General features: G+C 58.6%; 1 protein-coding gene across 2 annotated transcripts; it reads left to right on the top strand.

Annotated features, from left to right (window-relative positions):
* The first annotated feature begins 23 nt into the window (after positions 1–23).
* Positions 24–14,814, top strand: SHISA7 (shisa family member 7). Of its 2 annotated transcripts, XM_053210641.1 has the most exons (6): positions 24–323; positions 7,568–8,298; positions 9,525–9,679; positions 11,251–11,316; positions 11,758–11,907; positions 14,171–14,814. In XM_053210641.1, exons 2-6 carry the CDS (start codon positions 7,619–7,621, stop codon positions 14,812–14,814), a joined length of 1,695 nt encoding a protein of 564 aa, XP_053066616.1. In that variant the 5' UTR covers positions 24–323; positions 7,568–7,618. The 2 variants fall into 2 exon arrangements, with proteins under 2 accessions (XP_053066616.1, XP_026893079.2); XM_027037278.2 differs by lacking the exon at positions 11,251–11,316.
* Positions 14,815–15,668: the final 854 nt, after the last annotated feature.

Here is a 15,668-nt window from a genome sequence, read left to right as displayed (position 1 = left end):
TGGATTTGGGGGGTATCCCGGGGGCGAGTGGGGGCTGCGGGTGGGGGGAAGAGGGGTCCCAGCAGGTGGGGAGGGGGAGGTGCCTCTCCCCTGCTCCCAGCCGGCGCGAGGCAAAGGCGAGGCTGGCCCAGCCACATCTGCGCGGACAGGAGCTGCCGGCCGGGTCGCCCGCCCCGCACGCTGCCGGCCGCCCCCCACCGGCGCGCACACGCCCAGCCGGTTGGCTCGCAGACACGCGCTCGCTCTGCCTCCCCGGCCGGCCCCCCACGCCGCCGCCCGCCGCCGCCCCCGACTCCCCAAGGGTCCCGACTCCGGAAAGTGAGGTGAGCGCGACCGCACCCCGGTGCGGAGGGGGAAACTGAGGCACGGGGACACGGGGATGGGGAGGAAGGAAGAGGCAGGTATGCGGGTGAGTGGATGAATGGCTGGGAAGGACAGACCGCTTCCTCTGAGTGCTTCCTGCTCCCCTAAGACGCAGGAGTCTGGGGATCCACATGGGGGCTCCCAGAATTCTGCAGCCCCCGTGGAGATCTGGGAGTCGGGACTCCGCGGAGCCCCCAGTCAAGGCCCCCCTGTCAAGGCTCCCCAACCCCTTGAGATTCTCAGCCCTTGGCCCCCAGCCCCCACCTCCAACCTCGGGGACCTAAGAAGGCAACCTCTGAATCCCCCAGAGACCCAGGAGTCGGAGCCCTCACCAGCCCGCCCCCACCGGGGAATCAGAGTCCGCCCCCACCCCCACCCCCGCCAATCCTGGAATCCCAGACCCCTCCCAGAAGGCCCCGTCCGCGGAACCCGGCGTCAGAGCGCCCAGCACCCCCTCTCCCCGGGGACCGAGGAGTCCCCTCCTCCCCGCTCCTCCAGGCGCCCCCGGCCCCCGCCTTCCGGATCCAGGTGTCCCCCCTCCTCACCCCCGAGCCTGATGCCTCGCGTCTCGGAGGCCGCGCTCGCGTCGCCATGGCAACAGGAGTCTATTTTGCGCTGGGAACACACAGCTCCCGCTGCAGCGCCCCCCCACCCCGCCCCTCCAACCTGGGCCTGAGTGAGAGTAGGGGGACCGGCGAGAGAGACCGGGGACCGGGGTGGGGTGAGGGTAGGGGACACAGAGACACCCAGAGGGACAGAGATCTGTAGAAAGCAAACCTGGGAAAGAGACATAGAGACAGAGACAGAGGCAGAGAGGCAGAGAGACATGGGGATGGGGGGGGGGGGGGACACAGAGACAGGCCGGAGAGAGACAGAGACGATGGGACAAGGGGAAGAAGGGAAGTGTTGGCACACAGAAAACAGACTCCGAGAACGGGACACCGCCCGGAGGGGAGGGGAGGGGGGGGGGCGGGAAACGAACGTGTGACAGAGACTCGGGACACAGAGAAGCGATGAGATCTGGAGAGAGAGACACAGGCTAAGAGGACCATGGCCCAGGGCAGATCCGGCTGGAGAGGAGAGGCCGCCGGCGGGCCGGTGGGAGGCGGGGTCCGGGAGAAGGGTGGACAGCGGAGATATCCGGAGTCAGAGAGGTGCCAGAGACAGAAGGTGTAGGGACGGGCCTGCCGCCGGGAGCGTGCCCAGGGAGGGTCCTTGTCTCTGAGTCCTCTCCGCCTGGGCGCCCAGGACTGCGATCCCCGCCCCCCATCCGGACCCCTCCCCTTCCCCCTCCGCTCTGCTCCCCCAGCCCGAGCACCTGGACTTGAACCCACACCCTCTCCCCTCGCCTGCTTTCCACATCCCTACCCCAGATAGACCCCTCACCTCAATTCCAGATATTCCTAGGGGAATATCATGCCCCCCGGACCCTGTGTGCCCCCAGCGTCTCTCTCTCTCTCTCTCTCTCTCTCCATACCCGCCGTGCACCCTCAGCCCCCCTCCACCACCACCTCCAAACCCCTCTCCTGCCCCCAGTTCACCAGCTCAGGGCTTCTGACTTCCTGGGTCTCACCCTTCTGTGGGCTTCTATTCATTCTCTCTCTCTCTCTCTCTCTCTCTCTCTCTCTCTCTCAGTTTGTTGATCTCAGAACCCCACTTCTCTGACTCTTTGCCCCTCCTGTGAGTATCTGTCTTCCCCCCCACTGCTTTCCACATCCCTACCCCAGATAGACCCCTCACCTCAATTCCAGATATTCCTAGGGGAATATCATGCCCCCCGGACCCTGTGTGCCCCCAGCGTCTCTCTCTCTCTCTCTCTCTCTCTCTCTCTCTCCATACCCGCCGTGCACCCTCAGCCCCCCTCCACCACCACCTCCAAACCCCTCTCCTGCCCCCAGTTCACCAGCTCAGGGCTTCTGACTTCCTGGGTCTCACCCTTCTGTGGGCTTCTATTCATTCTCTCTCTCTCTCTCTCTCTCTCTCTCTCTCTCTCTCTCTCTCTCAGTTTGTTGATCTCAGAACCCCACTTCTCTGACTCTTTGCCCCTCCTGTGAGTATCTGTCTTCCCCCTCACTGCCCCCCCACTCTGGGTCTCTGTCCTCCTCCCTGGGTCTCTGTCCTCCCGGGGTCTCCCCCTGCTCTCACATCTCTGTGTCCCTCTCCCTGGGTCTTTCTCCTCCTCTCTCTGAGTCTCCCCCCAAGCCCCCAAGTCTCTCTCCTTGTCCTGCTCCATCTCTCTCTGCTGCCACACATCCCAGAAGGCGACTCACCTGGCCCCCACCCCAGCTGGCAGAATCTGGAGAGGGCACAGGAGCAGGGTGTGGAGTGTGGGGCACAGTGCTGTGAGGGTCCCAGGAGCCTCCTCTGGGAACCCTCCTCAAGTTGGCTCCCCAGATCTCTGTCTGTATGTCTCTCGGGTCCTAGGCGGGGGGGCTGGGGAAGGGACACAGCCAGACCTCTGGCCCTGAGCCGCTGAGCATGCATGGGGCAGAGAGGGAGGAGACTGGGGTGCAGGGAGGGAAGAGATTGGGGTGAGGGCCCCTTTTCTCTTCAGCTGTGGGGGGAGGAAAGTGCCTGTGTGTGTAAGGGGTGCGAGAAGGGCTGTGGGGGGGGGGTGGGGGGGAGTTGTCACGTGCCTGCTTCCAGACTCCACCGCTGGGTGAGGGTGTGTTTGCACGTGTGTGTGTGTGTGTGTGTGTGCCCATGAGGTTGCATGACTGTGGGCTGTGATGTGTATGGTCATGTGTCCATGTAGAGCTGGTTTGGGCAGGTCTCTGGCTGTACTGGGAGCTATGTGTGGTCCCAGGGTGTCACAACATCTGAGATTGTGTCCTGTGGGTGGAACGGTTGTGTGTCCTCGTGGAGCTGTGTATCTGTGTGTTGGGAGGAGGCCTACAGGTGTGCCGCCAGGATGACATTGGGTGTCCTTGTGCGTTGTGTCTGGCACATGGCGTGGGTGTCCTGTGTTCTCCGTCACTGCGTGCATATCATGTTGTGTGTGTGTGTGTGTGTGTGTGTGTGTGTGTGTGTGTGTGTTGTGTAAGGGAAGAATCAGTCCTCCTGTATCCTTGTGTCTGGACAGGCCACTGTGTCCCTAGGTGTGTGTCCACTTTCCTTCCGGAGACATAAGGCAGGGTAGGAGCTTATGGGTCCCTCCACTAACAGAGGTGGTGTGTGTGTGTGTGTGTGTGTGTGTGTGTGTGTGTCTGGGTGCATTGCTGGGTTTGAGGGATGTATGCTGTGGCCCCCCTCCCCCACTCCCCAGAGTTGTCAGTGGCCTGGAGTTGTGTCTCCCTGGGTATGTGCATGTGTAAGCAGTTGGAGGAGATAATGGGACTCTGTTAGCAGAGGGAAGAATTGTGTCCGTGGAGCTCAGCCGGAAGCTTGGCACAGAATGGGGACTGAGTGAGCAAACCGCTAGCCCATTTGGTGCCTTTATGCAAATGAGACAAAGGTACCCCCTGGTCCAATGCAGCTCCCCTGCGGCTATGGTTTGGCAGGCAGATGGCACCCTCGTGTGAGTTCTAAAGGGTGCACCTTCCCCCAGATGGATGCAGCCCCATCAGCACGCCTTAAGGAGGAGAGCCTGGCTGGATTCCGGCCTCGCAACCAGAGCTCTTTGTGCAGTGCACAACCTGCCCAACCGTATGTGGCAGCCCTCAATGAATGAAGAAATCCACATCGCTGCATGCATGTGGATTCACTGATGAAAGAGGTGTGTCTGGATGCATGTCAACCCACGTTTGACTGCATGGAATAAAGGGACCCATGCCCTACAGGTGGCAGTGCCCTGAGCCCTGAGTTCAAAGCCTAGCTCCAATGCTTGGGCACTGTAAGGCTTAGGCAAATGATAGTACCTCTTGGAACCTCAGTGTTTTTGTCTGAAGTGGGGGAGGGGGAGAGAGAGAGAGAAGACCCACCTCTCATACATCTTTCAACATTCATCCATGCCATAGTGCTGTGGACACAACCATGAACAAGAAAGACCCAAAAAAAAGTCTGCCTTCATGCAGTGCGTAGTCTAGTGGGCCACTGCACGTATAATGCGGCAGGTAGAGATGGCACCCATAACTAGACAGAAAGCAGGTGCAGGGACCAGAGTGGCTGGAGGTGCTAGTTTAGACAGGGCAGGGAGGGACACTGAGAAGACATGTGAAGGGCGCCTGAAGGAAGGAAGGGGGTGGGTCAGACCGATATCTGCAACAAGGCGGGGGGGGGGGGGGGAGGAGGGTCCCAGGCCAGAGGAAAAACAAATGCACAGGCAGGAAGAAGGGACCCTCTTGGACACGGGACCTGGAAAAGCATGAAGGGACAGGGACAGGGAGAAGGGTTTGCATTTTATTTTGGGTGTGACAGGAAGCCATTGGGCAGTTTCGACAGGGCAACGCTTGATGTCATCTGACCTATGCTGGTGGGTTTTTCGTTTCTTAAAATTGTGGCAAGATACACATAACGTAAAGTTTACTGTTTTAACCATTAAAAAAAATGTTTATGTGTTTATTTTGAGAGAGAGAGAGAGAGAGAGAGAGAGACCATGCATGAGCAAGGGAGGGGCAGAGAGAGACAGAATCCCAAGCAGGCTCCGAGCAGTCAGTGCAGAGCCCCACTCGGGGCTCAATCTCATGAACCACAAGATCATGACCTGAGCCGAAATCAAGAGTCGGACTGAGCCACCCAGGGGCCCGATAGTCTTTAAACTATTTTTAAGTGTACCGTTCAATGATACTTAGGACACTGGTAATGTGCCACCATTGCCACCAATTCAGAACATTTCTATCACCCCAAAGCAGCCACTCCCCATTCTTCCACTCTCCCCCAGCCCCAGGCAACCGCTAACCAGATTTTCTGGCTTTATAGATCTGACTCCTGTGGACGTTTCGTATAAGAGATATGACGGTTTGTGTCTGGCTTCTTTCATGTGCTGTTTTTCGGGTTCACCCGCGATGTAACGTATCAGTGCCCCGTTCCTCGCTAAGGCGGAATAATATTTCATTGTACCCATAGACCGCGTAGATCTGTTCCTCTGTTGGTGAACGTCCGGGTGGTCTCCGCTTTGGGGGTGTTATGAATAGCGCTGCTATGAACACTCGCGCGTTAAGTTTTCGTGTGAGCGTACGTTTTTGGTTCTTTGGGCAGATGCATAGGCGTGGAATTGCCAGGTCATGTGATAACTGCTTAACTTTCGAGGAGCCACCAAACAGCTTTGCACGGTGTGAGCTAAGCCACTTCTAAGATGCCTATTAAGCAGGGAGTGGGATATTCTAGCCCAGATTCAAGGGAGGGGCCAGGGCTGGAGCTAAAAGGGAAGTTGAGGCCCCTTGCAGGAGCAGGGCAAGCTGACTGAGGCGTGGGGAGCCTCGGCTCCCATGACCCTCTCCCCAGCCCAGCCCCTACTACTTTTGGTGATAATGGTGTGGTCCCCAAACACAACCCCCCCCCCCAGTGGAAAGGAGCAGATAAAACTGATACCCTAATGATGCTCATTCAACTCGTCCTATCCACCCTCCCATCCTCTTTTTTTTTTAATTTATTTTTTTAATGGTTATTTATTTTTGAGAGCGAAGAGAGACAGAGCACGAACAGGGGAGGGGCAGAGAGAGAGAGGGAGACACAGAATGTGAAGCAGGCTCCAGGCTCTGAGCCGTCAGCACACAGCCCAACACAGGGCTCAAATTCACAAACCGTCAGATCATGACCTGAGCCAAAGTCAGCCGCTCAACCGACTGAGCCACCCAGGTGCTCCTACCCTCCCATTCTCTCATGCTGCTTTCATTTGGTCATGACTTCCTGCAAAATTTCTTCATATTTGTCCTTAACAGTTTTCAACAAGTGTCACCCTGGTGTATGTCTGTGCGCCCAGCCCTCTCCCGCCCCTGGAATATAAGCCCCGTGAAGGTGGGAACGCTGTGGCTTAGTCACCGCTGCACCCTCAGGGCTCAGGACACACTGTGGAAGCATCCGTCCTGCCGTCCTGCTGCCCAGAAACGGCCCCATCTGGCCCCTCACTCTGCCGTCTCCTCCCTGGCCCTGTTCCTGGCCACCCCCTGAACTAGCGGCTGCAGTGTGCACAGTGCGCGGCACTGCAACAGACCAGGGCGTTCTGAGCTCCTTACAAAGATCAACCCGGCTCATCCTTCTAACCACCCCCTGATAACCATCCTTACCCCGATTTCACGCATGGGGAGACTGAGGCACATGATCAGCTCTGCCACCCTGCGTCGCCTGCTGTCCTGAGACACTTCAGACCTACAACTGTGTGTGTGCTCGAGAGACAGAGGGAGAGGGTGGAGGAGGGAGGGAGCGAGAGAGAAGCTTGAGGCCCCTGAATTACCAGACCTAAATAAAGGAGAGAGAGGGGCCTTTGGGGGCGACCGAGGACCAGCCGGGTCTGAGCCAGCACTCCTCAACAGAGGCAGCTGTGACCCCAGGGGACCGCTTGGCACTGCCTGGAGGCATCTTATGTCCTCACCATGCGGAGAATGCGAACTCTCCTGGCACACAGTGGCACACAGGTCGGGCCCAACGTGAGCGGCGTCAGGCTGAGAAGTCCTGACCACCTGGGTCCACCCGCCTGCTCTGTAAACTCAAGTTCTCAATTCCAATCTCTCTCTCTCTCTCTCTCTCTCCCCACCCACACCTCTTCCTCTCACCTTCCCCATCTCCCCCCCACTCCTCCCATCCCGCCCACCCCACATCTGTGTCCGTTGCCTCCCCCATCCTCACTGACCCACCACAACCTCCTCCCCCGCTCTCCACGCCCCCATATCACCCCCCCCCCGCCCTCTTACGCTCCCCCTGCCGTCGCTCGCTCGCTCCTCTCCCCGGTTTCTTCTCCGCACATCACATCTTTCCTCTGGTTTTTGCCCATCCTTTACTTCTGTGCGCCCGTCTGACATCTCCGCGGACCTTCCCAATCCCCACCCCCCCATCGCTCGCTTTGACCCTACCGGCGTCTGCCCATTATCACGGCCATTCTCCTGCGGCGCGTCCGGGGCGTATTTCCGTTCCGCCCCCTCCCCAAACACCCCCGCGTCCACTGCCCTGGGGGGCTGCTAACTCGGCGCGCGGGCATCTCCCTCCCCACGCATCCTTTCTGTCCCCTGCGGCATGATTCTCGCCATTCTTCTGCCTTCCTCCTCGCGTCCGGCCACCCACCCCCACATGTCCGCACCTCCGGCCATCTCTCTCTCGCCCCCCGCTGCAGCCTCGGTTCGCCCCCCGGCCTGGCAGCCCGGTCCGACCTCCTGCGCGCCCCATGCCGTCCCTCCTGCTGCTCGGGACCCTCCTGCTCCTGGCCTCGACCGCCCGCCAGGCCGGGGCGCGCCCGTCCAACACCACAAGCGCCGAGCCCCCGGGCCCGCTGCCCGCCCTGCTGGCGCACCTGCGGCGCCTGACCGGGGCGCTGACGGGCGGCGGGGGCGCTGCGGGCCCGGGCGCCAACGGCACCAGGACCAGCACGGCGAGCGGGACCGGCGCGGCGGCGCGGGCGCCCCCTCCGGCCGAGCTCTGCCACGGCTACTACGATGTCATGGGACAGTACGACGCCACCTTCAACTGCAGCACCGGCTCCTACCGCTTCTGCTGCGGCACCTGCCATTACCGCTTCTGCTGCGAGCACCGCCACATGCGCCTGGCACAGGCGTCCTGCTCCAACTACGACACGCCGCGCTGGGCCACCACGCCGCCGCCGCTGGCCGGGGGCGTCGGGGGTGCCGGGGGTGCGGGCGGGGGGCCCGGGCCCGGCCAGGCCGGGTGGCTGGAAGGGGGCCGGGCGGGGGGCGCAGGGGGGCGCGGGGGCGAGGGCCCCGGGGGCAGCACGGCCTACGTGGTGTGCGGGGTCATCAGCTTCGCCCTGGCCGTGGGCGTCGGCGCCAAAGTGGCCTTCAGCAAGGCGTCCCGTGCGCCCAGGGCGCACCGGGAGATCAACGTGCCCAGGTGTGTGAGCGCTGGGACCCTAGGGCAGGGCGCCTGGGGGCGGGGCCTGGGCTATCAGGGGTGGAGCCATCTGGAGAGGGCAGGGCTACAGGGAACCAGGCTTGCTCAGAGACGCGGGAGGCAGCCACAGCGAGCGCGGGAGCAGATACCCAGGGAGACCGAAGGGGTCCCAAGAATAGGGGCGACAGAACCGGCCCGGCTGCTGAGTGACGGGAGAGGCTCGGGCCTTTATCCATCCAACAAACTATTTGCTGGGCACCGTCTGTGTGTGGGTCAAAAGCTGGGCATACAGCTGTGGACCAAACCAGGTCCCTGCCCTGCTGGGTGAACTGGGTTTCAATCCCAGGTCAGACTGTAATGAGGATTAACTGAGTTGATTCATGTCAAGTCTGGGCACATAGTAAGCCCTCCATAAACGCTGGCTGCCGTTATCATTAAATGTGAGTGGTGGGGAGAGTAAGCAAGTCAAACGGGTATTTGTGGGAAGGGTATTCCAGGCTGAGGGAACAGCACGTATAAACGTCCTGGTAGAACTTGCGGGACAGCGACGGAGCCTCTGAGCCTGCGGAGTAGTGGGCGGAAGCAGGTTTATTCTAAGAGTGATGATGGGGGGGGGGGGTCTGGAGGGCGCGGAGCTCAGGCACGAAGCCATCTGATGGTTCCAGAGGAGTCTTTGGGGACAGCAGGGGACCAGGGTGGAAGCGGGAGGCCCCTTAGGACACTAGCAATGAGAGGAGGCACTGGGGGCAGCACAGGTGGCAAGTGGTCCGCTAGGGATTTATTTTGGAAGTCCAAGATGGCTGAGGGGCATGAAAAGAAAGAGAAGCAGGAGCCAGGGGCGAGTCTCAGGGTTTCGGTCCGCACAACTGGACGGAAGAGGCACACTTTACCGCCAAGGGAAGGCTGTTAAAGGAACAGGAGGGAGGCCCCAGGTTCAGGGTGGGGTGGGGGCCCAGGGAGGACGGTGTGGGAAGGACCACAGAAGGGGCTGGGTCCCAACGAATCGGGGAAGGGGCGCTTCAAGCAAGAAATGTGGTCGGAGGAACCTTGGGGCGGGCGGTGCTCAGATGGACATTAGCGATGGGCGTGGCCAAAGACGAGGAGCTCCGCCGAGATGACCGACTCCCCCAAAGGGGAGAGCAGGGAGGGAAAAGAAGGCTGGGGCCTCCCTCTCCCTGCCCCCACCCCCGTCCCCAGGCCGCTGACCGGCTCTCTGCCACCTTTAGGGCTCTGGTGGACATTCTGAGGCATCAGGCTGGGCCTGGGACCCGCCCGGACCGGGCACGAAGCAGCTCCTTGACCCCGGGGGTCGGGGGCCCCGACAGCATGCCCCCGAGGACGCCCAAGACCCTCTACAACACCGTGAAGCCCTCCAATCTCGGTGAGTGGGACCTGGGAGCCGGGAATGCCGCTGCGGCCTCTGACCACGCCCATCTGCCCTGTAGCCCCGCCCTCCCCGGGTAGCCCCACCCCCGGTGCCCAGGCCCCGCCCGCGCCCCAGCCCACCCTCCAGCCTCTTCCTGCTCTGAACCGGACCAGTTCCCGGCAAGGCTGGAGGGACCCTGCTGTGAATCAGGACCCCTCCTTGCCCTCCCGTGAACCCCCTGGGTGGGTGCCACGGACGCCACGGTGATTTCAATGTAGACATTCTCGGCACCTGCACTTGAGAAAACCAGTGTCAGAGCTCCTAACAGCCACACACACAAGAAAGCACCTAACTATTGAATTAGAATGTCCTGAACACTGCCTGGGTTTGAACCCTGGCTCTGCCGCTGGCTACCTAAGACACGATTTCACCTTTCTGGGCCTCACTTCCCCCGGCCATAAAACAAGCAGCGTCGCGGCGCTCACCGCATAGGGTTACTGCAAAGCTCAAATGAACTAACGATGGAAGGCTTAGAGCAGTGCCTCGCACAGAAAAAAGGTCTATATAAATATGAGCTGTTCTCGTATTTTATGGTGAGTTCACCAGGGAGAAGTCCAGGGAGCTGTAACAGGTTAAAAAGAGTCTCGTCTGGTTGGAGGAGGAGGAGGAGGAGGAGGAGGAGGAGGAGGAGGAAGACTTCCCCCAGGATACCGTTTGAGCAGTGGCCTGGAGGGTGAGGGGTCTACCTGGGCAGGGCAAGGTCTGAGCCTCTGAAGCATAGTCTGTGAGGCCAGGGAGAGGGTGGGCAGACACCTCAGGAAGGACCTGAGCACCGGGCTGAGCTGAGGAGCTCTGTCTTTGTCCTGATGGCAATGGGAGCCATGGAGGACTTTAGAACAGGGGAGCAACAAAGTCAGAAGTGAGTGGAAGAATTTCTCTGGAACTCATGTGAAGGGGGAGAGACGAGAGGAAGAAGGTGCAGGAGGAGGCTGGGTAGTAATGCAGGCTATACAGGACAAGGCCTGAGCTGGGGGTGAGAAGTATAGGGGAAGAGATGGGTTTGAATCGTAATATAAGGAAGAGACATTTGAGGTGGATCTTGAGGGATGAGTAGTTCTTCAGTCAAAGAAGGGGAGGAAGGAATTCAAGTCAGAGAGAACAGCATAATAGCATCTGCAAAGGCCCCGTGGCAGGACTGAGCTAGGCTCATTCAGGCAAGGCATCAGCTAGGGCCGAGTAAGCCTCAAACACCATTCCCGGCTTAGATTTTGTCCTGTGGATGACAGTCAGCCGTGGGAAGAGACTCCAGCAGCATAGGGGCAGGGGCAGGTGTGGGTGTCAGGAGTACTACCAAGGCGGGGGGGGGGGGTGTGCTGATCTGGAAGATGGGCTGGCCAAGTGGCCAGGAAGCCGATTTGATGATCCAGAAGGGTGAGGAAGGTCAGAGCAGAGATTCAGGAGATAGGAGGGATCAGAGCTGGGAACCCAGTGGACATGAGTGGAAATCCTCCCATGAGACCAGGACAGCAGTGCCAGCTGGGAGTGGGTGATGGCAGTGACACCACTTCCCTTCTTGGTCCCCACAGATAATCTGCACCACAACTACCTGCACCTCAACGTCAACAGCCCCAAGCACCATGCCGCCACGATGGGTAGGGACTGGGGCTGGGTTGGGGGGAAGACAAAGGCTCCTTTCCTTCCCTGCCTGTATTAAGCCTGAGCTGGGTGCCCAGGATAGAGCAGGTGTGAGATCCTGTGAGCCCTGACCTCCCGGTCCAGCCAGGTGACCAAGCTAGCCTCAGTTTCCCAGGCTCATCTCTCTCCTGCCTGGGTTTGTGGGGAAATGTGTGGAGTGGACGGCCCCTCCAGCCTCCGGCCAGGCACCCAGCAGGTGCTGAGCACGTGCCAGTTGCGTCTCTTCCTGTGACGTGACCTGCTTCCCCAGCATTGAGCCTGTCTCCTGAGGTCGGGGAGCAAGTACCCCTGAGGGGCCAGAATCCCTGGTTTCCACTCCGTAAGGGGCTGGGAGCCTGGACTCCTGGGTCTGAGGGAGGAGGGGCTGGACTGACCCCTGCCATGCCCCTCTGCCCCAGACTGGCGTGCCGCTCCGCCGCCCAGCCCCTCCTTGCACTACTCCACGCTGTCCTGCTCTCGGTCCTTCCACAACCTCTCACATCTGCCCCCGTCCTATGAGGCCGCTGTGAAATCTGAACTCAACCGCTACTCCTCCCTCAAGAGACTGGGTGAGTCCCAGGAAGGGGAGGGGAAGGTGATGGGGTGGGGCCAGGGCCTGGGTTTAGGATTGTGGACAGTGGCCCGATAGGCCTCTGAAAGTGCTTTTTAAAAATGCATATCCGTGCCCCCCTAAGATCTATTGTATTCATTAGGACTTGTATTTACAACTGACAGAAATACAACTTAAGCCAAAAGCAAAAGGCAACTACATTGGCTCGATACGGGAAAGCCTATGAATCATGAGCTTCAGGTACGGCTGGATCCAGGGGTTCAAAAGCTATCTCCAGGATTCTACATCTCTTCTTTATTTTCAGACAGATTCTTCTTTAGTGGTAGCAAAGACTGACCTGAGAAATTTCAAGATGCTATTCTGCCAGCAGAAAAGGGTCTTTCCCAAGGATCCCAGCATTCCCAGGTCTAGATCCCACTGGTCCAAATTGGGTCACACGCTCATCCCTGGACCAATCACTGGGATTCTGGACATTTCCGGGTCAGTGGCAAGAGCCTTCAAACATTTCATTATTTTTAAAAAACATTTTTTAACGTTTATTCATTTTTGAGAGACAGAGCACAGCAGGGGAGGGGCAGAGAGAGGCAGAGGCACAGACTCCAAAGCGGGCTCCAGGCTCCGAGCTATCAACACAGAGCCTGACACGGGGCCTGAACCCATGACCCATGAGATCATGACCTGAGCCAAAGTCAGACGTTCAACTGACTGAGTCACCCAAGCGCCCCACATTTTATTATTTTTTAAGTTTATTTATTTATTTTTGAGAAAGAGAGTGGGGGAGGGGCAGAGAGGGAGAAACAGAATTCCAAGCAGGCTCCGCACTGTTAGTGCGGAGCCCAATGTGGGGCTCAAACCCACAAACCACGAGATCATGATGCCAGCCGAGATTAAGAGTCAGACACTTAATTGACTGAGTCACTCAAGCACCCTAAGCCTTCAAACATTTTAAACTGAGAGCCAGGGGCGCCCGAGTGCCTCACTTGGTTAAGCATCTGACTTCAGCTCAGGTCATGATCTCACGGTTCCTGAGTTCAAGCCCTGAGTCTGGCTTTTGGATCCTCTGTCTCCCTCTCTCTCTGGCCCTCCACCACCCCCTCAAAAATAGACATTAAAAAAAAAAAAAGATTTAAACTGAGAGCCACATTAAGAAATGCTTTTTATATCATGACCCCTGAGACACACATAATATGTATAATTTTTAGTTACAGCAAAACTTTGAAACTTGTTATGGACATTTTCAAACATGCCCAGCATTAGAAGAGATTGTAAAACGAATCCCCATGTTCCCATCGCTCAACTCAACAATGAGCAACATTTTGTTAATCTAGACTCCCTTCAGCCCACTTTTAGCGGATTATTTTAAAACAAACCCCAGGTACTGTCACTGCATCCATCAATATTTCAATAACACAAACGTAACTGAAATAAAAATTTTAGGAACTGGTTGCTTACCCTTATTACCCTAGTATACCGATGCCTCTTTTTAAATAACTTTTTTAAATGTTTATTTATTTTTTTAAAGTAATCTCTACACCCAGTGTGGGGCTCCAACGCACAACCCTGAGACCAAGAGTCGGATGTTTCACTGACTGAGCCAGCCAGGCATCCCTGGGTGGATGCTTTCTGAAAATTTTCTATTCTAGTTAATTTTAAAATGCCATTCACCCTCTACAAAACTGACTTCATAACCCACAAATAGGTCACATCTCCAAATTTGGGGCGGGGGGCGGGGCGAAGGAAATTCCCCCCCACATCTACTGGCCCACCATCTGTGTGGGGCCTAGGAATGTGCGTTTGGTCACACACCTAGCCTGATGGTTTTGGCCGACTAAAATTTGAGGCTCACTTGGGCGCCTGGGTGGCTTAGTCGGTTGCGCGCCGACTTCGACTCAGGTCATGATCTCGCGGTCTGTGAGTTCGAGCCCCGACTGAGGCTCTGTGCTGACAGCTCAGAGCCTGGAGCCTGCTTCAGATTCTGTGTCTCCCTTTCTGCCCCTCTCCAGCTTGCACTCTGTCTCTCTCTTTCAGAAACGAATAAATGTTAAAAAAAATTTTTTTTTTTATTAAAAAAAATTTTTTTTTATTTAAATAAGATCCCACCACCTATGTCACCTACCTGTGCCCAGGCTAATAATGACCAGGGCATTCTGGTGATCCCTGGGGTCCTCATGGGTGTGGGATGTACGGAAGCCAGGGGGGCGGGGGCACGTTCTGGACTGGTTGGGGACTTACCTGTATGGCCTTTCCCCCTCTTCCCCCAGCCGAGAAGGATCTGGATGAGGCCTACCTGAAGCGCCGGCACCTGGGGGAGATGCCCCGCGGGACGCTGCCCCTGCACACTCTTCGGCGACCTGGCACGGGGGGCGGCTACCGCATGGATGCCTGGGGCGGCCCCGAGGAGCTGGGCCTGGCGCCCGCGCCCAACCCGCGGCGCGTCATGTCCCAGGAGCACCTGCTGGGCGACGCGGGCCGCGCGCGCTACGAATTCACCCTGCCGCGCGCGCGCCTGGTGTCGCAGGAGCACCTGCTCCTCTCGTCGCCCGAGCCCCTGCGCCAGAGCCGGGAGCACCTGCTGTCGCCCCCGCGCAGCCCCGCGCTGCCCCCCGAGCCCGCCGCCCGCGCGGGTCTGGCCGCGTCCCATTCCAACTTGCTGCTGGGACCCGGGGGGCCCCCCACGCCGCTGCACGGGCTGCCCCCGCCGCCCGGCCTGCACCCGCACCACCACCACGGTCTGCATGGCTCGCCGCAGCCCGCCTGGCTGTCGGACGCCGGCGGGGGAGGGGGCACGCTGGCGCGCAGGCCGCCCTTCCAGCGCCAGGGCACGCTGGAGCAGCTGCAGTTCATCCCCGGCCACCACCTGCCGCAGCACCTGCGCACCGCCAGCAAGAACGAGGTGACCGTCTGAGGCCAGGCCCGGGGGCTTGGGGGCTGCGGCCTCGCGCGGGCCCCCATCCCAGCCCGGATCCCTCAACACACTCCAGGGGCCTGGGACCCAGGATCAGCCTGTGGCCAGGGGGCTGCCTCCGAGGACACTGCTTTGGATGAAATCGTCACCGGAGACAAAACCTCCTTCTGGGATGTCACGGTAGATAAGATCCCTCCTCCTATGTCACCGTTTGAGGCAAGGCCTCTTTCCCATGACGTTATCACAGAGGAAGAGCCCTGCCTGTGAGCTCATCACTAGTGAAAATGTCTGTGTTCTGTGATGTCATCACAGGGACAAAACCTCCTCCCCATTAATCAGTCCGCCACAGAAGAATAGGCCCGCGCCTGAAGTCAACACTAGCGGCCATGTCTATGTTCCATGAAGTCATCACAGACTTTCTTCCTGGGAGGTCACAGCAGAGGCAATGCCTTACCCTATGACATCATCCCTAGAGACAAAGATTCCTTCCTGTGAATGTCATTGCAGAGACAAGTCTCACCCTTATGATGTCGTCTCCGGCACCAAAAGGCCTCTTCTGACATCATCGCCAGGAAAATATTTTCTTCCGGAGAAGATGCCTCTGTCTATGATGTTGTCGCTACAGACAAAGCCATCTTCCTGGGACACATCGCAAGCAAAATGCCTTGCCAACTGTGTCCTCGCTATCCATGGGACTGTCCACGACATTGTCACAGGGACTCTGCCTCCTTCCTGTGATGCCATCTCCAGAGAAGGTGCCTTGCCCTATGACATTATCAGAGGGACCGTGCCTCTTCCCGTGATGTCATCACCAGAGGTGACAACCTGCCCCTGGGGCACTCCAGGATGAGGCC

The sequence above is a fragment of the Acinonyx jubatus genome, chromosome E2 (genome assembly GCF_027475565.1).
Source record: "Acinonyx jubatus isolate Ajub_Pintada_27869175 chromosome E2, VMU_Ajub_asm_v1.0, whole genome shotgun sequence".
Lineage (NCBI taxonomy): Eukaryota > Metazoa > Chordata > Mammalia > Carnivora > Felidae > Acinonyx > Acinonyx jubatus.
Note: the sequence above shows the minus strand (reverse complement) of the source record. Positions and strands in the feature narration are given on the sequence as shown.

Bases quoted from the DNA above. Each gene is read 5' to 3' on its own strand.
- SHISA7 (XM_053210641.1), top strand. From the start codon at position 7,619: ATGCCGTCCCTCCTGCTGCTCGGGACCCTCCTGCTCCTGGCCTCGACC. The intron at 9,680-11,250 runs GTGAGTGGGACC...TGGTCCCCACAG, and splicing joins CGTGAAGCCCTCCAATCTCG to ATAATCTGCACCACAACTAC. The intron at 11,908-14,170 runs GTGAGTCCCAGG...CTCTTCCCCCAG, and splicing joins CTCCTCCCTCAAGAGACTGG to CCGAGAAGGATCTGGATGAG.